The sequence below is a fragment of the Sciurus carolinensis genome, chromosome 1, assembly GCF_902686445.1.
Source record: "Sciurus carolinensis chromosome 1, mSciCar1.2, whole genome shotgun sequence".
Classification (NCBI taxonomy): Eukaryota; Metazoa; Chordata; class Mammalia; order Rodentia; family Sciuridae; genus Sciurus; species Sciurus carolinensis.
Genome location: NC_062213.1, coordinates 167,026,345 through 167,053,929, shown reverse-complemented (window position 1 = coordinate 167,053,929; position 27,585 = coordinate 167,026,345). Strand labels below are relative to the sequence as shown.

At 39.9% G+C, this 27,585-nt stretch overlaps 2 protein-coding genes across 17 annotated transcripts in view; both read right to left on the bottom strand.

Moving 5' to 3' along the window:
• Positions 1-1,370: 1,370 nt before the first annotated feature.
• Magoh (mago homolog, exon junction complex subunit) lies at positions 1,371-18,820 on the bottom strand. Of its 2 annotated transcripts, XM_047559639.1 has the most exons (6): positions 18,646-18,820; positions 16,544-16,602; positions 5,126-5,236; positions 3,160-3,242; positions 2,799-2,834; positions 1,527-1,638 (listed from the first exon to the last, which is right to left on the bottom strand). In XM_047559639.1, the coding sequence occupies exons 1-5, from the start codon at positions 18,731-18,733 to the stop codon at positions 2,822-2,824; spliced, it is 354 nt and encodes a 117-aa protein (XP_047415595.1). In that variant the 5' UTR covers positions 18,734-18,820; the 3' UTR covers positions 1,527-1,638; positions 2,799-2,821. The 2 variants fall into 2 exon arrangements, with proteins under 2 accessions (XP_047415587.1, XP_047415595.1); XM_047559631.1 differs by lacking the exon at positions 2,799-2,834 and having other exon boundaries at positions 1,371-1,638.
• A 2,997-nt stretch (positions 18,821-21,817) lies between these two features.
• The window catches only part of Lrp8 (LDL receptor related protein 8), a 75,634-nt gene continuing 69,866 nt past the window's right edge, over positions 21,818-27,585 (bottom strand). For all 15 annotated transcript variants that reach the window (XM_047561491.1, XM_047561540.1, XM_047561550.1 and 12 more), the window contains one exon: positions 21,818-26,018. In XM_047561491.1, the coding sequence (XP_047417447.1) occupies positions 25,980-26,018 (39 nt within the window). In that variant the 3' untranslated portion in view covers positions 21,818-25,979. The remainder of the gene's footprint in view (positions 26,019-27,585) is intronic.

Sequence of the window (27,585 nt, the reverse complement as noted above, 5' to 3'; positions counted from 1 at the left end):
AGGGGTTGGGACTCAGTGGTACAGCACTTGTCTTACATGTGTGAGGCACTGGGTTTAAATCTTAGCACCGCAAATAAATAAATGAATAAAATAAAGGTCCATCAACAACTAAAAGAAAAATTTTAAAAATTCAATTAGAATTGCTCAGTATGGGCCAAGGGAACCCTAGCATTGTCCTGGCAATAGGTACTTGAAAGTCTGATGTCACTCTGCTGTCAAACGTCAAGAGGTGGACCTGGGTGGAGCTCTCTGGAAACTTCCTGAGACCCCCAATAAAACTGGAGTGCAACAGAGGCACATTGTCTCCCTCCTGAGAGGACCTACTCTCTCCCTTGAGTGCACCCTTTCTCTTTTCCTAAACCTTCAATAAATTCATCCTTGTTACTCTGAGCGACATGTCTGAAATCTTTCTGACTTAACTGGCAAGAATCAGGGTTTGGGGGGGGGGCTCTTTGTGCTGCCTCAGTTTTCCAGAAGACCCCAGTTCTGTACCTTGTCCCAAGCTAGACTTTTTATGAGTTTAGGATAATCACTTCCCATGAGTCAAATGAGGCTTATCAAGGTCTACTTCCTGCCAGTTTTACCTAAAGCCGCCATGCAGTTTAGGGACCAGGGGCGGGGGAAAGGGAAGGATGGGATGGGTGGTGGGGTGTAAAAGTTCCTAGCACATTCACCTACCTGACCAAAAATTCCCACATTATCTGTACCACTTGGTCTCAGTTCTTCATGGCTGCTGGTTTTTAAATTTTAAAAATGGATTTTAAATCAGGAAACTTTTCTGAGACCAGGCATTTTATCCCTTAAAATGTATTAGACCAAGGTATTTCTCCCTACATTGAAATGCAGATGTGTCTGTAAAAGATAATTTAAAAAACCCCAACCACAATTTCACACCTAAAAAATTAACACTACTTCATTAGTCCTCAAATACCAATGTTCAAATTTCCTCAGTGGTGTCAATTCTATACATTTTGGTCATGACCCAAATAGTCCATACATTGCACAGACTGTGGGGCTTTTTTGTTTTGGTGGTGCTAGGTAATGAATCCAGGTCCAGTGCTTGCATATTAGGCAAACACTCTATCACTGAACTACACCCAGCAATTAATGTGTCTTTTAAATCTCCTTTATGTGTTTTTACTCCATGTCTTGTTTTTCTTGAAATTTTTTAAGAAACAATTTTATCTGTTCTAGAATTTCCTCTGAATATTGCTGACTGGATTCTTACTGTGTTTTTAAACATTTTTTTTCTTCATTCTCTTGTTTCCTGTAAAATGGTAGTCTCTACAGAATTGGTTGGATATTTTGGTAATACTTCCATACAATGTTTGCGTTTTACAAAGTAACTAAGGAATGCTCATACATTCAGGTCTTTATAAAATTAAAAAAATTGGATTTTTTTTATCACATATTTATTAAAGACAATCATTTATAGTTTATAAAAAAAATACTGCCCTGATATACACAAAAATCTCCTGATAATGGTAATTAAAAACAATTACTTCTACCCCAACCTCGGGTCCACACTAATATTTCATTTAAATTGGTTTAATTTTGAAGTGTAATCCAATAAGACTGAAGACCAAGCACTTCAGGTCCTGGACAAGATAATAAAATACTCGTAAGCCTTCTGGATCCCTAAAATGCAAGAGGGGAAAAAAATTAAAATGCTGAGAAAAACTGGTACTCCCCTCCCCCACCCAAAACACCAACCCAATTAACAACTTGATTATCTACCAAAATGCTCCTTGTGAAGGTATTTACAGCATTAAAACTTCAAAGAGTCTAAAACCCATAAAGAAACATTACATATTAAAATGAAATATTATGAGGGCATTTATGTTGAGTGGAGAAATATATTAAGAAAAAAATGATTAAAATAACATTTCAATTTTTTTGTGTGTTTTTCAAAAAATAGTTTTTAATGCACACACACACCAAAAGACTAAAAATATACATTTCAAGATATCAACAATGGCAATCTAAGATTGTGGGCAATTTTCCCTTTCTACTTTTCTATATTTCCTGAGCTTTCTACAATGAACATGTATTGCTTTCAGAATTAGAAACCACTCACTCTCCCCCCCTTTTTTAAAGTAGCACTAAGCAGGACCAAGAGGCTGAAATTACTATGGCATCAATGTAAGAACAAGAAGAATGAAGGAAGACAATTAAACCCAACATTTACTAACAATGATCCATAACTAATTCCAAATCTTCAAAACACAGGAGCCAAAGGAGGCTGCCAAATTCCAGACTCTTTACAGCATACAGATTTGTGTCTCAACATTGTAATTTGCCCCACTGACAACATGGATTTTAAAATTTAAACCCTGAGAGATTTCAAATTTCATCAATACTTTAAGAGGTGCTGGTTTGAATGGTCAACAGTGACTGAGAAAGCTATTCTGACTCGAAATGGTAATTTATTTCAAGCACTTCTTCAAGTATACTTAATGTTCTGTTCTGGTTGTTTTGATGCATTACTGTGTGTGTGTCACTGAGGAGTTTTTAGTACCAATGATTGATACAACAAAAGTAACAGAAATGGCCTATGAAAATACTGCTGGCCAGATCCGCAAGGGATCTGTATCATTCATGGGACCATCCACCCATGGATCAAAAATGTAGAGGCCTATAATGGCTGCACCTGTAATGAACACATTAAGATTTTTTCCCCCTCATTATTCCCTAAACAATACAGCATAACAACTATGTGCGTAGCATTTACACTGTGTTAGGTATTATAAGTAAACTAGAGTGGGCTGGGGATATAACTCAGTTGGTAGAGTGCTTGCCTTGCAAGCACAAGGCCCTGGGTTCAATCCCCAGCACTGCAAAAAAAAAAAAAAAAGTAAACTAGAGATGATTTAAAGTATACATGATGATGCAAGTAAGTTATATAAAAACGTTAAACCATTTTAAATGAGATTTCAGCAACTACAATTTTGGTGTCTACAGTGGGTCCTGGAACCAATCCCCTGTGGATAGTGTGGAATGACTATAATGTGGAGTCCCTCTCTAACGAGGGGGACAAAGTTGTCTGGTTCTATCTTGCAGTTGCACCATATCTTCCTACAATGGTCCCAATTCGGTTAAAGGTTTTCTTATTAATCTACTCCAAGACAAACAGTGGATATAAGTATCATACACACTTACTTGGATTGATTAACATCAATAAGGGAACCAATTTTTGATGTTGTGAAAGAAATGTGTTCATCTCCAATGACGATTTCAAGCTCCTAGAAACATTTAAAAAAATCTAAGTTGGGCAGATCTGGAATATTCATCAAGCACAAAGAAGTGCTCATTACTTTCAAATCACCCAAACTCTACTACAGATGACCACATAGGAAAGATACCTTATTTTAAGCATTAAACTATGATGGAAACAGAAAGAGATGATACTGGTTAAGCCCTTGAGAAACTCATCTGCCTAGAGAAAGTTGTATCCTCAAAGCACCATCACTTGAGATTTAGAATTTACATACTACTTTGTATATGAGTTTTTATTTCTTAAAATGTGACATGGATAGATCTGTTTGAAAAACACCAAATGATCCAATCTTTCTGGGCAACATGGAATAAGGAAAATGATCCTAGATCCTGGGTTTGCTCTTAGCTTTGCTACTTAACTAGCTGTATGACCTTGGGTCTCAATTTTTAGACAGTGACACAAATACCACAAACCTTCAAACAATTTCTATAGGGGTGCCTCCTGTGTGCCAGGTATTGTTGTCAGTGCTTACGACAGATCAATAAAACCAAAACAAACACATGTCTCTGTCTTTGAAGACTTATATTCCAGTGAATAAAAAAAAATCCCTACCTTTTTTTCCTTCTTTTTAATAAATATTTTGAAGTCTATCTCCCATATTTTTTCTTCTTTTGGTACTGGGGATTGAACCCAGGGTGCTTTACTACTGAGGTACATCCTCAATCCTTTTTTTTATATTTTGAGATAAAAATAAAAATTTTATTTATTTTAGGTCTTACTAAGTTGCTGAGGCTGGCCTTGAACTTGCGCTCCTTCTGCCTCAGCCTCCCCCAGCTGCTGGGATTACAGGCATGTACCACGGTATCTGGTGCCATCTTCCATTCTTTCCCCTTCCTTGTTCCCATTCTTTTTCCTTCCCGAGTCCCCTAAAGCTGGAATGTATTCTTCCTACTTGTGTTTTCAGATATGATAGTCTGTTTTAAATCTCTTATATGGTCATACTACATGTATCTTTTTGCTTTTTCCATTCAATACTGTTTTTGAGATTTTTCCATGTTGAGTTAACACAGATCTTAATCACTAGCTCTACATACTTTTGAGTATTCCATTTCCCTACTGAAGCAGACTTAAGTTTCCAATTTTTGGTATAATAAACAATGTGACAATATTCTTCTATGCATTTCCTTGGTGGTATGTCAAAATTTCCCTAGGAAAATTCCTAATAGTAGGATAACAGTATTCTCAGGGGCTGGGGATGTAGTTCAGTTGTAGAGCATCATATAATTAGTGGTATACATAAACAAATTTACATTTTTAAAGATCATGCAGGCTTTAAAATGGAAACATGGACTGTACAAGCCAAGAGAAAAAACAAGGAAATCAATTAGAAATCTGGATGATGATGGTAGCAGTCAAGGTAGAAATATCTTTTTGGTTAATTAGGTCAAGACAATGGCTCTTATTTTTAATTACCAAAATGGTCTTCAGAATAATATATATATATATATATATATATATATATATATATATATATATATGTCATGAATTTAAATACATACAGTCACTTGATTTTCCTTCTTTAGGTTGTGAAATAACTATTTTTTAATTATCTCTGCATTCCCACATGCTTTGTCCAGAGAAATTACTCAGTAAGTGAGGCAGAGAGCAAAAGGTCTGAGGGGGGATGACATGAAGCAATTCAGGGGTGGGCTCTGGGTAGCCTGCAACACCACCTGCTCTCTCTGGTCCTCTCTCTGGAATTAATGCTTCCTTAGACAAGATGCTAGTTATCTGTTTCATGCAAGGCTCAATAACATACACACATGCATGCACACATTAAGCAGAGCAATAAATATCATCTTCTTTGTAAGAATTCTGTATTACAAGGATAGTCAATAAAATACATACCTGCCGGCCTACTCGGTCAGGAGGAGGCCACAAAGCATCATCCTCTTTGGTAATTTCACTGTCATCAATTATTCTCTTCAATTCCTCCATCACACTTTTATGTACATAGGCCTGAAAGCAAGTTAAAAAACAGAACTTAAGAAGCACTCTGACTCAGATAGTGATAGAAGATAAAAACAGCTCCTGAAGACCTATTTCTGGCACTTCCAAATGGAGGAAACCATTCATGCTTTTTACCTCAGCATGCTGAAGATGACTGGTCAGAAGGACCCAATGACAGCACCCCTGTTTCCCCTTCTAGTTTCTACTACTTATTGGCAAATTCTGTTCATATGAATATTCTCCCTGCTCACATAAACAGCTCACACCTGAACCCAAACAGAAGATTTGTGAATGCTCCTTGCTAATGGTTTGAATGTTTGTGTTCCTCCAAAATTTACCTTGAAAATTAATCTCCAAGGCAACTTTATTAAGAGGTGGGGCCTTTAGGAGGTGATTAGACCATGATGGTAGAGCCTAATAAAAACACTCAAGGGAATAAGCTGGTCCATTTTTCTCTTTCACCATGTGAGGATAGAGTGCTATTTCTGGAGGATGCAGCAATCAGGCACCAGTGCAAGAGGATACTGTGCCCTACCCACACACAGAACCAACCATGGCTTTGATCTTGGACTTAGGTAAGTATCTGCTATTTATAAATTACCCATATATTTTGTCATAGCAGCACAAATGAACTGAAATATACCCATACTGTATGGTATATGTTATGGCTTAGATATGGTTTCCCCCAAAAGCTCAATGCAAGAATTTTCAGAGGTGGAATGACCAAGTTATAAATCTTAACCTAATCAGTAGATTAATCCACTGTTAAGGATTAAATGGATGATAACTACAGGCAGGTAGTGTGTGGATGGAGGAGGTAGGTCCCTGGGGTTGTACCTTTGGGATTTATATTTTGACCTTGGCGAGCAAAGCTCTCTCGTGTGCTCTCTCTCTCTACTTCCTGACTGCCATGTCCTGAGTTGCTTTCCTTCTCCACACCCTTCTGATATTTTGTTTCACCTTAGGCCCACAGCAATGGAGTCAGCCATCTATGGACTGAGATCTATGAGCATCAAATAAACTCTTCTTCCTTTAAAATTGTTCTTGTCAGATATTCTGGTCACAGTGGTGAAAAAGCTGACTAAAACAGTATGGTTTTAACATGATTTGTGTTCCTACCCAGAAGTTGATGCAATTAAAGGTTTGGTCACCAGGGTGGCAGTACTGGGAGATGATATGGACATTTAAGAGGTATGGACCTAATGGGACATTGATAAATGTCCTCAGAAGGGATTGTGGGGCCCCAATTTCTCTGCTCCTGGTTTGATGTGCAATCTCCTATTCATATATGGGCTCCCATCATTGCTACCTGTGTCATGAGATGATATGGTCAAGAAGCAGCCTTCACTGAGCCTGCCTGTACTATGTGGACTTTGAATCTCCAGAATAATAATAAATAAACCTCTTTATTTCATAAGCAGCTACATCACGTACTTCATTACAGTGACAAAAGGTGATTAATACATCCTGGTTATTCTCAATTAAATAACATGCTTCTTAAGAAACAGAGATGTGGTTTTTTTATTTAATTTTTTTTTTGGTTGTTGATGGACCTTCATTTTATTCATTTTTACGTGGTGCTGAGTGTCGGGGTGCCGCGGACCCCAGCCCTATGGTGTGGCCAAGATGGCGCCTGGCAATGTGCCAAGGAAGTGCTGAGAGCAAAACCAGGTACCTCCAGCAGACTAATTCTCTGTGCAACAAGTGGCGTTATTTGAGGAAGTTAATGTGATTGGCCATGGGTCCTCGTGGACACTGCATGCTTGCTATATGCACACTATTATGCTCCATTACTGTCCATGCTTTCTCCTCGTGATCTATAAGCTGATTGGTTGTTGTATGTAATGTAAGGCCCTTGCAAGAGCGGCCGCCGCCGCGGCCAGCCAGAAGTAGCAGATAGCAGAAAATAAAGAACTTGCTCCAATCCGGTGTTGTGTCTCTCTGCGGGCGGGGAGCGCGATAAATGGTGCCGAGACCCGGGAACGAGTAAAGACATAAGGGTAAGTTTACATAAGTTCTCAAATCAAGACAAAATTAGTCCGAGAGTACAAAAGGTGAGACGTCTCGACGATCGCGGAGCCGCGACAATTCATAACAAAAGGATCCCCGTGGGAGGGACAAAAGGATCCCCGTGGGAGGGACGAGTGAAGTGGCCAAATACAGATTTATACAGTGGTACCAAACTGTGTATGTGTGTGCGTGCGTGAGCGTGTGTGTGCGCGTGCACGCGCTTGTCTTTTGTTTGTGTGTTTAAACTAGCTCGTAGTGCTGTAATATTTAATCATGGGAACGGAACTGTCTAAGATTAGAATGCAGCAGCCTCTTAGAGAACTATTAAAAAATCACGGAACACCATTGAAGGCAAAGACGGCTTTGAAGTTTCTTGATACTGTAGAGAAAGTCTCTCCGTGGTTTTTAGACGAAGGGCTACTAAATCTTCCTCAGTGGGAGCAGCTAGGAGAGGATTTGCGCGATGCGGAGAGACGAGAGCCATTGCCAATGGGAACACTGGCCATATGGTCGCTTATTAAATCTTGTTTGATGCAGCAAAGTAAATCAAAAAACCCTTTTAGGGATTTAAAGGGGCCTTTAGAAGAAGGAAGTCAGATCTTAGAAGAAATTAAAGAGGAACGATCATGTTCTCAGAATTCAGAAAGAGAAAATTATACGGAAAGAGAGAGTTCCGAAGAGGAACTCACTGGGGAAGAACTTGAAGAAGCTATGGGAAAGTTAAGCGTGCAACCTGAGCGCCCTCTAGCGCCTAGACTGCTTAGTACACCTGTTGCCCCTAGTGCACCACCTATGGAGTTTAAGAAAAAGGAAAACCACAGCAGACATAGAGGGTGGGCCTCCTTACAAAATGCTACATATCCAGTATTTGAGGATGCCCAAAATCAAAGGTTTCATCAGCTATTAGATTTTAAAATTGTTAAACAGCTGAAAGAAGCAGTGAGCACTTATGGGCCTCAATCGGCTTTTACAGTCTCACTGGTAGAGACCATGATGTCCTTAAATATGCTACCTTTGGATTGGACTAATCTAGCTAGAGCAACCTTGTCAGGGGGACAGTATCTTATGTGGAAAACAGCTTGGCAGGAAATTTCAATGGACACTGCAAGGCGCAATGCAACTTCAGGGAATCCGCAGGTAGACAGAGACATGTTGATGGGAACAGGGCCTTATGAGGGAGTCCAGGCACAGATTAATTATCATCCTGCAGTGTATGCTCAAATTGCTGTGGCTGCTATTAAAGCATGGAAAACCCTACAAGGGTCAGGAGATTTACAAGGACAGTTGTCAAAAGTTACCCAGGGAAGTAATGAGCCCTATGCAGACTTCGTTGATAGATTAATTCAAACAGCTTCTAGAATTTTTGGAGATGCTGATCAAGCAATGCCATTAATAAAACAGTTAGCCTATGAACAAGCCAATAAATGGTGTAAAGATGCCATCAGGCCATGGAGAAATAAAGACTTGTCTACTTATTTAAGAGTCTGCAAAGACATTAATGAGGCCTCTGGAAATAGTGCTGCATTTATTGCGGCACTCAACAGACAAACCTCTGTTCTTGCCACAGCATTAGCACAAAGAGGAGGGGGTAAAAAAGGGGGACCTCCTGGTTCCTGCTTCATATGTGGACAAATGGGACACTTGAGAGCATGTTGCCCTTCCAGGAACAATGGCCAAGGAAAGGGGCCCGGGTTATGTCCTCGGTGTAAAAAAGGAAATCATTGGCTTAGTGAATGTCATTCCGCTAGGGACAAAGAAGGGAATCCTTTACCAACTAACCCCAAGCTACAAAAAAACGGGGTGAGGGGCCCGCCCCGGGGCCCACAACAAATATACGGGGTGATTCAACAAGTGCCACGACAGTGGTATCCTCCAACCGAAAAGGGAATGAAGCTCAGGAAAGAAGAGCCACCTCAGGAAGTGCAGGATTGGACATCTGTGCCACCTCCAGACTCGTATTAACCCCTGATATGGGTGTACAAATGATAGACACAGATTGGGAGGGAAATATTCCGGCAAATTCAGTAGGATTGCTTCTAGGCAGAAGTTCTTCTACCTTAAGAGGTCTTATAGTCCACCCAGGAGTAATTGATCCTGATTTTCAAGGACAAGTTAAGGCTATGGTTTCTTCACCCAAAGGAATCACAGTCATTTCTCCAGGAGATAGGATAGCACAAATGTTAATTTTACCTAGTCAGCATTCCTTGTGGCCTAGTAAGGAGACAATAAGGGGAACTAACGGATTTGGGTCTACAGGAGGACCCTGGGCTAATTTTACTATGGACCTCCAAGATAGGCCCATAATGCAGTTAATAGTGGGACATAAGCCTTTTATAGGATTACTAGACACAGGAGCTGATAAAAGTATAATAAGTGAGGCAGTTTGGCCCAAAGGTTGGCCTGTAGTTACAGCTAATCAAAATTTACAAGGTTTAGGTGTGGCTCAATCACCTAACCAGAGTGCTGCTTCGCTGTCCTGGAGGGATAATGAGGGCCATTCAGGGATTTTTCAACCATATATCTGTAAAATACCTATTTCCTTATGGGGGAGAGATGTCTTAACTCAAATGAATGCTAAATTAACAACAAATATTAATTCTAAACCTGTGACACATATGATGAAAAAGATGCAATATACAGAAAGTCAAGGGTTAGGTCGAGAACAACAGGGATCACTACAACCCTTGCCCTTACCTCCTCCAAAAAATGATTTCAGAGGGCTGGGTTTTATGTAGGGGCCACTGTTATTACACCAATTCCAATAGTTTGGAAAAATGATGAGCCACAATGGATTCAACAGTGGCCCCTTACTACAGTAAAGTTAGAAGCGGCTCATAAACTAGTACAAGAACAAGTACAGGCAGGACATTTACAACCTTCTACTTCTCCCTGGAATACTCCTATCTTTGTCATTAAGAAAAAGTCTGGAAAGTGGAGACTATTACATGATTTAAGGGCCATTAATGCACAGATGTTCCCTATGGGTCCTATACAACGGGGATTGCCTTTAGTTACAGCTTTACCTAAAAATTGGCCCACTGTCATTTTAGATTTAAAAGATTGTTTTTTCTCAATCCCATTACATAGAAGGGATTGTTGGCGGTTTGCTTTTACCTTACCTTCTCTCAATCATGCACAGCCTGACCAAAGATTTGAGTGGACCGTGCTGCCTCAAGGCATGACTAATAGTCCCACGTTATGCCAAATATATGTAGATAAAGCCTTAAAACCTACAAGAGACAATTTTCCAGATTTATTGATTTATCATTATATGGATGATATCCTTATCTGCCACAAAAACAGACAATTCTTGGAAAAGGCTTTACAATTTTTAATTTCCACTCTACAACAATATGGCTTAAACATCTCTCCAGAAAAGCTACAAATGGGAGAAACTCAAGAATATCTAGGCACTAAGCTTACAGCTACTATGGTAAAGCCTTTAAAATTAACCATTAGAACCGATAAGCTTAAAAATCTAAATGATTTTCAAAAACTCCTTGGAGATATAAATTGGATTAGGCCATATTTAAAGATTACCACAGGAGAGCTGAAACCTCTATTTAATATACTTAAAGGAGACCCTAATCTCCATTCCCCGAGAGTCCTTACTTCGGAAGCACAAAAGGTTCTCACGTTGGTAGAACAGAGATTGCAATCAGATCATACAGAAAGATGTGATCCATCCCAACCTCTAATGTTGATTATTATCCCAGAACAACATAGCCCATATGGAATTCTATGGCAAGGAGGACCTTTACAGAGTATCAATCTCCCAGCATCGCCCACAAAACAGTTACAAACATTTCCTAAGGCAATAGCTCAGTTGATATATAAAGGGTTAGAGGCCTGTATTACCATATTTGGAAGTCACCCTAAGGTCATTATTATTCCCTATACTAAACTACAAATGCAGTGGTTGATTCAGCATGATGATGATTGGGCTGTTTTATATTGCTCAACTACAGCAACATTTGATAACCATTATCCTAAACATCCATGGATACAGTTTTGTAAAAATACTCCAATTATATTTCCAAAAATTACAAAGACGCAGCCTTTATGTCATTGCCAAACAATATTTACTGATGGATCTAAAAATGGAGTGGGAGCAGTAATAGTTGGAGATAAAACTGAAACTATCATTCTCCCTTCCTCGTCTGCCCAGGTAGTGGAGCTTGCTGCAGTAGTCTTAGCTTTTAATATCATGATGGATCAACCTTTTAATCTGTTATCTGACAGTTATTATATAGTACAATCAATACCTTGTTTAGAAACTGTGCCTTATATTCCCGATGGATCCACAGTTGCTCCTTACTTTCGAACCTTGCGTGCCCTAATTTTAGACCGCAAATACCCCTTTTATGTAGGACATATTAGAGCTCATTCTGGCCTACCAGGACCACTTGCCAAAGCAAATGCTAAGGCTGATAAAGCCACAAAAACCATCTTTGCTTTTACACTATTAGAACAAGCTAAAATGTTTCATTCACAATTTCATGTTAATTCTACTACTCTTAGAAGAAAGTTTAATATTTCTAAAGATATTGCTAGACAAATTGTTAAAACATGTCAACATTGTGCCACCCTATTGCCAGTACAGTCTGTTGGAGTAAATCCCAGAGGACTGTTACCTAACCATATTTGGCAAATGGATGTTACTCATTTTTCAGAATTTGGAAATCTCAAGTATATTCATGTTTCAGTAGACACCGCTTCAGGGGTAATCATGGCCTCAGCTCACACTGGTGAAAAGGTTAAAGATGTTATACAACATTGTCTACAAACATTTGCAGCCTGGGGCGTTCCAAAAATCATCAAAACTGATAATGGGCCAGCTTACACATCCAAAAGTTTTCTTCTATTCACCAAAAATTTTGGTATACAGCTCATCACAGGAATTCCTTATAATCCTCAAGGACAAGGAATAGTGGAACACACTCATTTAACATTAAAAAATTGTTTAATAAGACAAAAAGGGGGAATAGGTGCTGACTTTAGAGCACCTAAAGACAAACTAAATTTAGTACTCTTTATTTTAAATTTTTTAAATGTGGACAAAAATGGAAGCACGGCTGCAGAGAGACATGCTAATCCCACAAGTACTCAAATGTGGGTAAAATGGAAAGATATTCTCACAGATATATGGAAAGGTCCAGATCCAGTTCTTCGATGAGTCCGAGGGTCTGTTTGTGTCTTCCCACAGGATCAGCAAACACCAATTTGGATACCTGAAAGGTTGACCAGACTGGTGCATCAAAGTAACGATGAAGAACATCGTGCTGATAAGCACCCTGCTAATGATGATGTTGACACTGGTGAAGACACGAGAATTATGGGCGATAGTTAAAGCCTGGCCATATCCTTTACCGTTAACTAATACTTCCTCTTTACTTCCTCCGTTGTTCACCACCAAGGCGGCTACAGGATTACCCACTACGTCTTTTGATCCAGATACTCACCTATATAATTTTTCCACTTTCTCCCTCCCTGGAACCTTGTGCTTTGATATACCTGAGGATAATGCTATTAGTAGTAATGACTTTAACCCTTGTATTGTTCTCCAAAAGCAGGTACAGGGTTTCTTTACATCCAGGGATTCTCCTGATGCTCCACCCCAAGGCTACCGTACGCTTGGTCTTCAATTTGTTAATGGTACACACATAACCATATCAAAGGAATATTGGGAAGGGGCAGCCACCTTGATTACAGGACTTATACCTCACAAATTACCACTTCCCACTAATGGATTTAAAACTCCCAGACTTTTTCCTCCATGTAATCCAAAATTTTCCACATTTCCTACATGGACAGGTTGTCAAAATGCTGAACAAGCAGCTCCAGTTCAACATGGATTTTTCTTCACACCAAATTTTACTTCTCAGCGTACCACTGATGACTTTGATGATTATGACGGCAAATCTGGCGGAAGGCGCACTAATCCTTTTGATAACTGGTTGCTATTTACTTCGACTTCAGGATATACTAACTTACAACCTTTTTTTGCTCTTAAAGGAGGATCTTTCAGACAATGCGAATGGAATTCTATGAAGTGGAGTGGAGTTAACAGGAGTAGAGCCAAGACTACTACTAATTGTACTCAAAATCTTTCATTCTTGTCCACCCCAGTCTGTGTGTTCCCTCCTTTTATGTTTTTACTAACTAATACTAATAGCACAAACCTTAATTGCTCTCAATCTAGATGCTACCTTTCTCAATGTTGGAATGCTGCCAATTTCTCCCGAGCGGTCATCATGCGAATCCCTACTTTTCTGCCTATGCCAGTTTCTGTTACAGATGATGAATTGCCAGTATTGCTTTCCAGAAATAAGAGGGATTTTGGAATCACCGTGGCAGTCATTACCACCGTAGTTGCATCAGCAACAGCAGCCGCTGCAGCAGCTGTAGCCTTGACGACATCAGTACAGTCAGCAACTAAGCTTAATGAGGTGGTCCAGCAGACAGCTACTGCTCTGTCTACTCAACAAACAGTGGATCAACACCTAAAAACAGGACTACTTTTGGTGAACCAGCGTGTGGACTTACTTCAAGAACAGATGGACCTTTTACAGGAACTGTTAAACATGGGGTGTATTTATCATCTGCCGGGACTGTGCGTTACACCTGTAGCTTATCATAATCTTAGTTATGCAGCAAATTTGTCTAAAATCATATCTACTCAGCTACGTGCCAATTGGTCTTATAAATTTGATAATCTTACTGCCATTCTTAGATCACAAATTGTTAGCCTTAATTCTACTAGAGTTAATATAGCCCCTATATCTGAAATGCAAAGTTGGTTATCCTCTTCTTTCAGCTTTGTAAAGCAATGGGCAGGAATGGGAGCATTGTGCAAGTTAATGATTATTGCAATTATCTTCCTCACACGCTTTATCATGCGTATACGCCAAGTTCATGCCAGAGATCGCATCATTTTCCATCAAGCCATGATGGCCTTAGAGGCTGGCAGCTCTCCTCAAGTCTGGCTGAGCATGCTGGACCGGTAGTCAATGACGGGTAAGGAAGGAGGTAACCTCGTACCGACCTAAGACAGGAGCTGTAGCATGCTCTGCAGTTATCCGATGACGGGTAAGGACGATGGTTGACCACTCCGCCTAAGACAGGCACGGTCCCGAGCCAGCATTCTTTTAATAAATAAAAAAGGGGGAGCTGTCGGGGTGCCGCGGACCCCAGCCCTATGGTGTGGCCAAGATGGCGCCTGGCAATGTGCCAAGGAAGTGCTGAGAGCAAAACCAGGTACCTCCAGCAGACTAATTCTCTGTGCAACAAGTGGCGTTATTTGAGGAAGTTAATGTGATTGGCCATGGGTCCTCGTGGACACTGCATGCTTGCTATATGCACACTATTATGCTCCATTACTGTCCATGCTTTCTCCTCGTGATCTATAAGCTGATTGGTTGTTGTATGTAATGTAAGGCCCTTGCAAGAGCGGCCGCCGCCGCGGCCAGCCAGAAGTAGCAGATAGCAGAAAATAAAGAACTTGCTCCGATCCGGTGTCGTGTCTCTCTGCGGGTGGGGAGCGCGATAGCTGAGAATTGAACCCAGTGCCTCATACATGCTAGGCAAGTGCTCCACCACTGAGCCACAATCCCAGCCCTCAAAAGACATGTGTCTTAAAATACAGTTTGCAGTTGAGTACCGTAGTGCATCAGTCAGGAAAAGTGAGTAAGACCCTGTCTTAAAATAAAAAATAAAAAGGGTTGTGGATGTAGCTCAGTGGTAAAGCACCCCTGGGTTCAATCCCCAGTGCCTCCAAAAAAAACAAAACAAACTAAAAACACTTTGCCTGCTAGCCCATGTTTAAAAAAATGTAAGGATGCTGACAAGTATGGAAAAGCATAAAATCAACTGCTCATTATATAGTTATGAAAATATATTGACTTAAGATATTTTCAAATGTGACAAAGTGGTTAAAAGGGAAAAAGCAGCTTTGACAAAGTCTTTTTATTTTAAATAAGAAGTTGTTCTAGAAAAGCAAGACTTTTTTTAACCTTTATTTTATTTTTTATTTTTATGTGGTGCTGAGGATGGAACCCAGTGCTTCACAGGTGCTAGGCAAGCGCTCTACTACTAAGCTACAACCCCAGCTCTGACAATCTTAATGGCAGAAATCAACAGAATGAGAGTACATGGACAATACTGAGAAATGCTGTTGGTCAGTTTTTCCTCACTGTTACATAAATACCTGATAAGAACTACTTAGGGGAGAAAAAGTTTAATCTGGGCTCATGGTTTCAGAAGTTCTGTCCATGGTCAGCTGACTCCATTACTCTGGGCCCTAGGTGAGGCAAAACATCATGGGGGAAGGGCTTGGCAGAGGAAAGAGCCAGCCAGGGAGGTAGGGAAGCAGAGAGGGAAGGGCAGGGGGAAGGGACACAGAGAAGATAAACCCTTCTAGGGCATCTCAGTGACTTACCTCCTCCAGTCACAACCCACCTATCTATAATTACCACTCAGTAATTCATTCAAATTATCAATCTGTCAAATGGATTAATCTACCAATGAGGTTATAGCTCTTGAAATCAAATCATTTCACCTCTGAACATACCTGCACTACCACATGTGCTTTCTTTGGGGAAAGGGGAATGGGACAGGCATGTCATATCCAAACTATAACATATGCATAGATCTGAATTCCAGCTCTTAATCTCTTACTAGCAAGGATGACTGTGAACAGGCCCCATCTGGGCCTTCATTTTCTTATAAAGGAGATACAATACCTCCCATCACATGAGCTTTTCATCAGGGTTAAATAAGATAAGTATGTGTTGATTACCTGGCGCCATGCATGGCATATAACATGCATTCAATGATGCTAAATGCTTTCTATGTTCCCCTTTCTCTTTCAGATGCAAATTAAATAGCTCTCTTCATTGAGTGCTATGTGCCAAGGGATATACCAACCACTTTAAGAATAACATATTTAATTCTATGACAGTACTTGGAAATGGGAGAATGATTTTATAATCCCTGTTTTTGCAAATGAAGAAACAGAGACTTATCCAAGTTCAGACAGGGAACTTGTCTAAGGTCACACGAATTAGTAGGCAGCAAACAGAGGATTCAAACCAAGGCACACCAGACTTCAAGAAGCAACCAGTAATTGACTCATAATTATAAAATAAAAACTGAAATATATAAATAACAAAATAACAAAATAATCTAGAAGCTATCTATAGATATAGATCTACTTCCCTGGTCCTTAACTTCAAATACTATTCCTACAAAGAGCAAAATCAATAAAAAGCAGAAAGCTAGACTGAAGTGAAAATGAAAGTCTCATACCTCTTTTCTGATCATGACATCGTTTTTGTAATTGCTGTTGTTGGCATACCTCAATTTACCTATAAAAGGCAAAAAATAAATGCAGTATACAATAAAAACATATGAACAAAGCATTATTAGTCTACGAGACTATCACCTGTTGCCTAATATGTATCCTAACTGTTCTTCACAGTGGCTAACAGATTTACTATGTATGCCTTTAGTGTTTCAACACTACTAGCCTTTTCAGTTTGTCACTTTAGGCTATTAACCTCAGCCAAAAATTCAGGACAATGAACTACAGTTCAAGCAAAAGAACACAGGCAGACTGTTTTATGACTTACAAATCACAATTCTGGAGATTAATGTCCTCGACTGAAAATAGGGATTGTAGTTGAGGATATGCTGAAGCTCAAATAAGTTGTGAAAGCACTTTGAAAACTGTAGGATGCTGTTGACATATATTCTCATGTGACACTTTTCTGAGATGAAAAAAATGTGCTTTTATAATTTGCTTCACAAGGCCCTCTATGCATGTGAAGAACCAACAGGATAGTTTGAGGAAAATGGTGGAATTGAAGAAGACAGAAGAAAACAGAAAACATGATTTATTTTCCCTACTGTGGAAGACACATGTAAGAAGAGTCAAATAAAAAGCCTTTTCACTTTTTCTCTACCTCAAGTCTCATTTCATGTTACTTACAATGGATAATGTGATATAGGAACAAATCTATCTGATTAGGTTAATCTAATATTCTGATACAGTCAATGGTTTCCCTCTGCCTTCCAGACAAAACCCAAATTTCTTATGATGGCAATTAAGCTGAACTCCTGCCCCTCTCTGTAGCCTCACTCCAACTGTGTTCTTTATCAAGTTGGTGTTAAACTACTTTGTTTTTGTCTGAAACATCTCAAGCACTTTTTAGCTTTCAGCCTCTTTGCTGTGAATTGTGTCCAAAACACCTTCTTTACTCCTGGTCTCCAAACCAACTCCTACAAAATTCTGCAAATCCTTCCCCCAATTCAAGATATAATATGTAGGAAGTTTTCTCTGACCTTCAAATTAAATTAGGTGCCTCCTCTCTGCTCCCAAAGTTCCCTTTGCTTCTTTATGCCACAACACCTAATACATTGTTCTGTCACTGTTTACAAAAATCTATCTCCCTCACAGTTGGAAATTGTCAGAGTCATCTTTGTGCCCTCATTTAGTTCAAAATTTCTATCATCTCTGATTCCTCTCTCTTCCACCAGTGTGCCCTCCATATATTATCGATCAAGTCCAACTGGATCTGCCTCCAATGCTATCCTAAATCCTGTTTCTATTATTACCCTAGTCCCAACCAACATTTCCACTCTTGCCCATTCTGCACCCAATAGCTAGAATACTTTTTCAAGAACAGATAACATCTTTCCTGTTTCAAGCTTTTCAACAGTGTCCTGCTGTACTTCAAAAATTAAACCCTTTACCATGGCCTACAAACAGGTGGTGTGGCCCCAATCTATTTGTCGAACACTATCTCCTACTAATGTCCTCAGAGCTCACTATTGTTCAACCACCACACTGGTCACCTGAAACATGCCTGGCTTGTTCTTGCCCTTGACATTTGCTACTCCCTCTGTAAAATGCTCTTCCTCCTGGGCTTCACAAGGCTGGCTCCTTCTTGACACCCAGGGCTCAGTTCCAATATCCACTCTTCAGAGAGCTCTCTAAAGGCTACCCTATCTTAAAGCAGCTCAACCAAAAATTATTTCAACATTTTGCCTTTTCCTGATAAATCGTCACTATCTGGGATCATTTTGTTTATGATCTCGCTCTCCCAACACTGAAACAGAAGTTTCGCGAGAGAAGTTTGTCTATTTTCGTTGCTGTATCTCTAGAAGAGTGGAACACAGCGTGGAACAAGGTGGACATTCAACCAATGTTTGTTGAAATGTAAGCAATCTGGTCACAACTGTCACTAAAAAAAAGTCCCTGCACATGGGTACAAAAAGCCAAAGGAGCGTTTCTTCAGACTCGAGCCGCACTGGTCTCAGTCCCTTCCTCTAGTTCCCAGCCCGTTCCCGACCCCGCGCCCGAGCCCAGGCCTAGTCCCCGCTCCAGGCGCGCGGGAAGCCGCCCTTACCGTCGGGTCGGAACTCAAACTCCAAGAACTCGTGGCCGAATTTGCCTTTGTGACCCACGTAGTAACGTAGATAAAAGTCACTCTCCATGCCTCGCAAAACTGAACTAAGACCGAACTTTATAAGCAAACCACAACGCCGCGGCCGGCGGCCGACAACGACGTTTACGGCGGCGCGTGGAAGTGACGTCAAGGTAAGGGCGGTGCCCGCAGCTCCTCACCTCCGACCCGGGAGGCTGGAACAAGAATACCCCTCCCCTCCAGCCCGGAGCGGGGAATTGGGAGGAGCCTCGCTAGTGGTGTGCTCCCGGCGGGAGGCGGACGTTGCCCGCGGGTTCTTTAAGGTTTGGCGACCTCATCCAAAGACTTCGGGCCCCGCACCTCGATCCTGTGTCCAGCCAGTTTAAAGAACGCCGACTCCAGTGAATCGGACAAGACTCCTTACTGTCTCTGGATCTACGTCGTCTCAACAGTAAAATGAGCAAAATGACTGACCTGGGGAAAGCCGTGCACGAGGAAGCGTGTGTGAAATGTCTTTAAACTTCTGTTAAGAAAACGTTCTCAGTGACTCCTTCCCCGAATCCACAGTGCAGATTACCTGGAACTAACTCGCCTGGACTAAATTCCTGTTTTGCCCCTTTCTACCTCTCTCTACCGCCCTCGCTGGTCTCTAGAATAGGTATTAAGGGGGAAGTTAAACAGTATACTTGATCTCTTAGGGATTCTCAGCCCAGGCTGCTCGTTGGAATCACGTTGCACAGGAGCGCCTAAAAAAAATTACAAACTCCTGGAACCACCCCAAACCCAAACCCATGAAAACCTCCAATGGAGAACCTGGAAGTTGCTAGTTTTTTTTTTTTTTTTTTTTTTTTTTGGTAGAGCTCCCAGGTAGGTCAGGGTAGGTGACCAGCGCTCAAGAGGCTCTGTCTTTTCAGGTGAAAGCTGTTGACCTCTGAAAGTTTTCTGGCTCAACTAAGGTTTGAGTAGGCCAAGGGCGATCAAAATCTTAATTATAGAAGCATGCTTCAGTGCATCCAAGTTCCAGCTATAGAGAGAATGGTTCTAGATATGGTGCTAAGATGACATCATTATCCGGGACCTGGAGACTGTAATTGTATCCTGTTCTGTAAAGTCTCTGATTTTTATTCCCAGGCTACCTTTAGTCCTTTTCTCCCTGAAGAAGCAGAGTGTAGAGTGGGTTTAGGGGCTGAGGGACTGGCTGGAGACTCTCCTTAAAATAATTCTTTAACAGTGAGTCACTGTAACCATAAGTGACAGATTCAACTTTCTGAAACTCAGTGGCATTATCTTCAAAGTGAGTATATGAGGACTGGAAATGTAGCTCAGTGGTAGAGTGCTTGGCCTAGACTGTGGGAGGCTCTAGGTTTGATCCTTACTTAGTACAGCAAAAATGATAAATATATAAAAAATAAGAGCCTAATAATACTGTATACTGGAAGCACTGTTGTAAGGATAAGAAACAATGTCTTAGAAAATATTTTGCCATCTGTAAATTGCTATAAAGTCATGAGGTATTTTTATTACAAAGCACTGGGTATGAGTGGTAACAAGGGAATTGTATGAAAAGAGAGGGGAGCCATTAGGTGTTAAGCATTGAATACATGTCAGCTCCTAGGCTGAGTCCATTTACATGTGCTTGTTCTTTGAATCATCATAACAATCTTGAGGTGATAATTAGAGTTAGGGCAGTTGTCATATGGTTATTTTCCTACAGTGAAATTATAAAAACCTGGGGTAAATCTGGGCATCCATGGATATGGCAAATAACAAAAGTACTGAAAAATTTAAAGGACATTTAACCCATTCGGGCTGCAAAGTAATCCAGGTGTTTGGACATGAGAGAACGTGGTTTGGCTGAAAGAGTATGGCATGTGTGTCTGCAGTGCCTGAATTCAGCATAATTTATTGAGCATCTACTCTGTGTCATGTGTTGGGGATATAATGTGAAAGAACAGATCTTTACAGAGCTTGCAGAGGAGGCAGTTGAGCACACAAGAAGGCATAATGTTGGAATAAGGATATCAATAGAGGAAACAATATTTTGGAAGTACATATGGTGATTCCTTATCCAGTTGAGGGGCCTATGAGAAGAGTTCTGAAGGAAATGTTCCAGACTCAGGTCCAGAACTGTGTGGTTACAGTATAGAACACTGAGTGGTGAGGTTGGAGATGGGGCAGAAGCCAAATTGTGAAGACCCTTATAAGCCATATTAAAGAGTTTGGGTTAACCCACGTATATTGGCATTTAATGCCAAGGAAGCAGTTGAAGGACTTTAATCTGGAAAGTAGAAAAAAGATGGTTTCATGACCTATTGTACTTTAGAAAGATCACTTTGGCTGTCATGTTGTAGATTGGACTGGGAAATGGAAAGACTAAAAATATGAAATTTGGATACATAGTTGTTAAAGTAATCCATGAGGGTGGTAGTATAAGATGACGGTGACCCATAGGCAGGTAGTTACAAAAGAAATAGAAAAATGGATGGATTTAATTTAAGGGGTAAGTAAAGTAAAGGGGTAAGACATGGCCAGAGAGGTAGGGGGAAAACCATGAGTATGGTGTCATGGAAACCAAAAATAAGAATATGCCAAGAAAGGAGTGGTCCACTGTGTTAAATATGGCTTCCAGGTCAAGGAAGATAAGGACTGAAAGCATTTACAATGTTTATAGTGAAGGAGACCTTGGATCAACTTGGTGAAAGCAATCTCAATGATATAGGAGTTAAGTGTCAGGACAGAAATACTGGGACATAAACTGGCAAAAATTATCATGGAGGCACAGAGTTGAATTACATAACCCAGAATGAGGAAACAGGGAAGCTTCTTGGAGGAGGCATTATCGAAGTGGAGTACTTGGGGATAAATAGGAGTTTGCTAGAAAGAGGCAGAAAAAGAGAATCTAGGCAGAAAATTCTATATGTGCATATGTTTGTTGGGTCTACTAAAAATAACTGTGTGACTTTGGGCAATTACTTCACCCATTTCCTTGCTTATAAAACAGGGATGGGTAGTATTGATAGTATTTATCTTATAGGATTATCACCAAGATTGAGATGATTTATGTAGAATACCTGAGATACATTAGGGTCTCAATTACTGATAGTTCACCACTCCCCCATTGAAGCATCACAATGAAACGAAACTTAAAAGATTTTTAAAAATGAATTTAATCTCTCTCTAGAAACAGTGTACTGATTTTACAAATGTCTACATTTGGTTCTCACTTCACCAAGATGATGTCAGTACAGCTAGTGAGATGCAGCACACACCTTCAGTCCCTCTGTCTCTGGAAGAGAAGCTAGACTGTCGAGGGCATGGAGTACAGAAGGTAACAGAACTCGAAATGATAAGACAAAAAGAGCAAAACGGTTAGTGTGACCAAACATTCTAACATGCCTGACTGTTACATCAAATACGGTAATTTGGGAATTGGAGGGAGACAAACAAGGAAAATCCACTTAGATACAAGATGATGGAGTTTGCAAACCAGTACCTTTACCTTCAAATTAACAATTGGTATAGAACAAAATGCTATTTTAAAAGCATATGGTTTGTACAGGTATTTTTTTGTAGTTTTTGTTAAAAAAGTATCAAAACCTTATCTTTAAATATATATATATATATTTATACAGGTGGTTTTTTTAAAATTATTTTTATAGCACAAAGTGTTTGCAAATGCAGAGGGTTTCTTGACTGTGCACATGGTGCATAGCCTGATGAAGAGATTCCTGATTTTTTTTATATTAACTGAAAATTTTGAAGCTATAATTCCTCCACCTTCTAAATTCTTCATATCCTGTAATTTCCCCAAATCCTAAAAATATAGCGTGAGAAGACTCTGATATTATCTTCATGCATTTATGGGAAAGGAAAATTACTCTGAAACGATTACTCTGCTAACTCATTTATATTCTGTGATGAGCACATGGCCAATTTGGAGGTGGTTTGCATTTCTGTGGGATGTGAATGGCCCTCCCCATTCCTGCTAGTGCCTGACTGTACAGTGCTTGGGATCCCCCCTCCAGACTCCACATCTTTAAAACTTCCATAGTTTTCTTTCCATAGTTGAGAAAATATAAGAGGCTCTTGACAATGTAGCATGCTTCCATGAAAATCTCACTGCCTTTATATTAGTTTTCATTAACCATATCAAAAACCTCTAACTCAAGTTTAGGAAAAGCAGTCAACATTTCCCTTTGGCCACTGGAAAACTCGAGGCTGAATAATGTCATGTCTGCAAAGTGCTGGCGATGCTTCTTATATTTTCCATGATGTACTTAGTGTCTTGTTCACAATATGACCAAGAAATGTTAAATTAAATCAGAAATTAAATATAAGTATTTTATAAAGTGCTTATGTTGAACCTGTCTTTCCATCCAGCCTCATTTCTTGCTAAGTCGTGGTGAGTCTTTTATTCCAGTTATAATGAACTACATGCAGTTCCTTAAAGTCCCCATGCTGATTCATGCCTCTGTGTCTTGCACAGTTTCCTCTGCCAGAAGCACTCTGGACACCCCTTCTTAATTTTTGAGACTTAGCTTAAGGTCACTTCTCCTTGAATGCATCATTCTTCATCTCCTCAGGTAGAATGACCCCTCTCTCCTTATACCCTAAAGTACTCTAAATTGGAATCTAGTCCCTTTTTGTTTCTACATGTCTTCCTCTGCAGCTACTGTGAGCTTCATAAGGACATACAATATTTGATTGACCTTTACATCTGAAGTGCCTGGCATACAGTTGGCACCTAGTGAATGGTTTTAGGGAATGAATATGCTGCAGTCACATACAGATAACTGAAGGGATCAGTAGTCCTTATTGCCATATATTTAAATCCCATCTCATTCTCTTTTTGCCAGTTGAGGTTACTTCAGTCTGTTTTATATATAATCATGCTATCAAGAATAAATAAATAAAGTTTTTGTTTTCCCTGTTTCTGGAAGGCTATTTCTGCCAGTGCCTTGATAAATCCTTTAGAAAGATAGCTACAGGATAGAAAAAAGTTTGATACAATGTTTAAGATAACTTCAATATATCTCCTGGAGAAGGAAAGGGAGGAAAAGGACTGGGCTGGATTCTTTAAAATAAAGGAAATATTGTCTGATGAAATTTCTGCCCTTTTGGCATTATCTATAAGCTTTCTTCAGCTCTGTCATCCAACGAGTCTGTGATCTGTTATTGGCTGTAGATATGCACAGGAACGAAGGCAACAGAATTGTAAATGCACCTTAAAATAAGGCTCAGAAAGCCTCCAAAGATAGGAGGGAGGTGGATTTGACTCCTCAGATTTCATGCCATTTACTGTGATCCAACACAGATTTCTCCATTTGTTTCTTGTCGTTTATTCCCATAGCTGAATTTCTCAGGACTGTCAACACAAGCATATCATGAGGAAGTTGTAAAACAGTGCCCAAGCTCTGGAACAGTTGTTTTCTTAGAGAACAGGAGACCATTAGTAGAGCAAGGTCCTAGGAATAGGATGATAGAACTGTAGATTGTCTGCCTGGAAATTCAAAAGGTATCAAGTTGGTGAGACAGCCAAGCATCACTGAGTTGGGGGTGGCTGGAGTAGGGAGACGCTTGCTTAAGGGTGTCAGGTTCCAGGTATGTTAAGGTTAGCTATATGTCCTCTGCGTCCATGTAAGCCAAACACTTCCATGTTGTATGTGTCCCTGGTTGTCTACTGGGAGTGAAGTGGCAGAACAGCAGAGTGAAGGTAAGACCATACTTTGGACGAGAAAACCAAATTTCTGTGACTGTAGGATTATGTTTCTGATGGTAGATCTCACAGATAGAAAACAGTACTTCTCTCCACCTGCCCCAAGGCCCAGGAGAAGCAAAGAAGGTGTCCATAATGGAAAAAAAAAAAATCTATACATATAACGAGAGTATTTCCTTTTATTTACAAAGCAGTAAACCAAATTCCTGTATGAACATACATGTCCAATATGCTGTACTATTGTGTATGCCACTTCCCCTCAAATATGACTTCAGGTTTAGCCACTTTTTCTGACTTAAGCCAAAAATTAGTTTCATCTCTATTCTCAGATGATGGTAAGAAACCTACTTATTTCTTTAAAATGTTTCCCTCACCTAAAGGAAATGGTAGAGAGTGAAGGGAAGGGACAAACAGGTGTAATAAAACCTATTCCACTACCCTTATCCTCACCCACAGCATGTTTCAGAGGTTCAGTGCCTGAGCCATTCTCTACAGTAAACTTGGGCTGTTCTGAAAATGTCTCCACTTAGCTCTGTAAGCAAGGATGGCAGCCTTCAGGGTGCTTCAGAGGAAACTTACTAAATTCAATCCCAGTATCCTGAAGGAAAGTGAAGACATTACTCAAAGAGCTGAACTTTACAAGGACTTGAGGTTTAGGTATGTTCTGTCTTGAGCTCATGAACACTTCTGGCACTAGGTATATCTGTACACTGATCTTAGCCATAGACAAGAAAGTCCAGGTGAGCTGAAAGACTTTTCCTGGTTTACTGGGGTCTCAGGAATAGCCAGAGGTGAAAAAATCTGTCTCTTCACCACATATTTGTATAAATCTTGGTATCTGTTTTCTGAGTCAAATTTCCAAAGGTTTCTCTGAAAACTAGATACCCCTCCTCTTGTGGTCTGTTTTAAAATAAACTTATTTTTATGTATTTGAACAATAACCAGAGGTGTGTCTCTTCTCTACAGATTTTCTCTTACACACACACACACATACATAGACACACACACAGAGTCTGTGTGGTGGGCCAGTCATACCAAAAATAAATACTTTCACTTCTCTAAATTATTTATAGAACTAATCTCATTTTTGAAATATGTTAATAAATAATCTAAATGGGGGAGGGAGTTGAAGTGTTTGTTCTTTTTTACTTATGTTGATGGATAGCCACAAAGCATAATCATTTTATTTACAAAAAGCAAAACCCCCAAACCTAAAAAAGCCCCCCAAATCAAACGTCCTCTGTAAATATAGTATTTAAATGATGAGTAAGGTACTGTACCATCGGCCCCTGTTTGGTTATGTACATCAGGTTAGTCACTCAGCAGTAGCCATTCCATGAATTCCTCATGGGTAGTGCAACCAGTTAAAAAGTGTATAAAACATTATACATATAAAAACTCTCACATCCTTTGGATGTTTGCAGTTCATCATAACTTTGTGGTTACCTTTCTGCAACATAAATTAAAAAAAATAGTTACACATCCATACACTCACTCACACAGACCCATATATAGAAACCCATCCATCCAGTCATACACCATCCAGAGAGAGTAGTGCATGGGACTGAACTCCATGAGGCACGAAGGGGTGGTCCCATCCTCAGGGCAGTCCATCATCTTCAAGGCTTAATGCCACTCGCTGGGGAGATAGACCAAAGAAATTATCATTAGATCCACAAGAGCTACTATTTATTATCAACAAAGTACCAGACATATTATTACTTTATAGGTATTAGCTCACATACTCTTCAAACTATGCTGAGACAAGATTCATCATAGTTGCAGATGAGAAAACAGACTCCACGTGCTTATGTAATGTTTGATCTGGATCACATAGCAAGTGGCTGAACTAAGTTTGATACCAGGTCTGTGTAAATCTAGAGCTGTAGCTAGTTTCATCATTCTGTTCTGTCTCTGTAAAGCAGGGTGGCAAAGATCTAAACTTTCCTCCCTTGCAGGATTTTAGGTTGGGTCCTAAAGTGGATTAGCTCTGTAAAACATTAAATCCTTGACTTTTTGTGACTTGTCTCCAGGAAGCTAATCACAATTAGTTTGGTAATATGCTACACCCTTCTCAAATGATTAAACAGAATTGGAAAGAAGTGCAAGTCATTAAATCCAGTACCTCTCTCACTTATCCCTGCTTTCTAGTCACTGGATACCATACTCCCCTCTGCCACAAATGCTAACCTTTAGACGGTGAGCCCACTAACCCCTGAGCCAGTATTCCTTTGTGGACAGTGGATTTAAATTCTTTCCTATACTGATGTGAAAGTTGTGTCTTTATATCTTCTGGTGTTCCCTGATTCTATGACTCAAAAAGAATTTTACACAGGACAACCCTTGAACTTTATGGACACTGTGTGAATTCCTTCCCTTTATTCTATTTTTGTCTCCAGGATACACATCTAGCTTTCCCCACTGGTCCTGATATAATCATGTTTGCTACTCTTCCATTCCTCCTTTGGACAGACCCTAGTTTCATTTTTTCATAGCTATATGAATTTGAGCTATTCGTTTTATTTTTCTGGGCCTTTATCTGTCAAATGGGAATAACAGGATCTACCTTATAGGGTTGATGTGAAATCAAATGAAATAATTCATGTAGAGAGTTTAATACTTAATACACATGGGATCTGGAATATTCTAGATCAGCCTCACCAATAACAGTATCTTGCATCTCTGAACATTCTACATGTGATAAAGAGTAATTCCACTGCCTTTCAAGTCATCTTTGGCTTATTTGTGGTTTTCTATGAACACCATGCTCCACTAACAGACCTTTGAGACCATCTTATTCTAGTCCAGCCACCCTCCCACTCTAGTCAAGACAGATCTCTAGGCCAAAGATAGGTCCCAGTAGTGATGGCAGAGCTACCTGAGAAAGGGGCAGGGAGAAGACAGGTTGAGAATACTGATTTCCAGAGCTTTTTTCTTTTTTGATTTCCAGAGCTTTAAAGTTATTTACCTCATGATAAAATTGGAAGAGCATGGGCCTTTATGTAAATAGAGACTAGAATTTGAATCCTGGTTTTGCCACTTCCTTGCTATGATCTTAGACAAGTTATTCAATTTCTATGAGTCTCCAGTTTTCTCATCTGCAAAATGGGGCTAACAATATCAACTCAATAAGGTAATTTTAAAGATTAAAAGAGAAAATACATGCAAAACAATGAAAACAGTGTCTGACGCATAGTAGGTGCTCA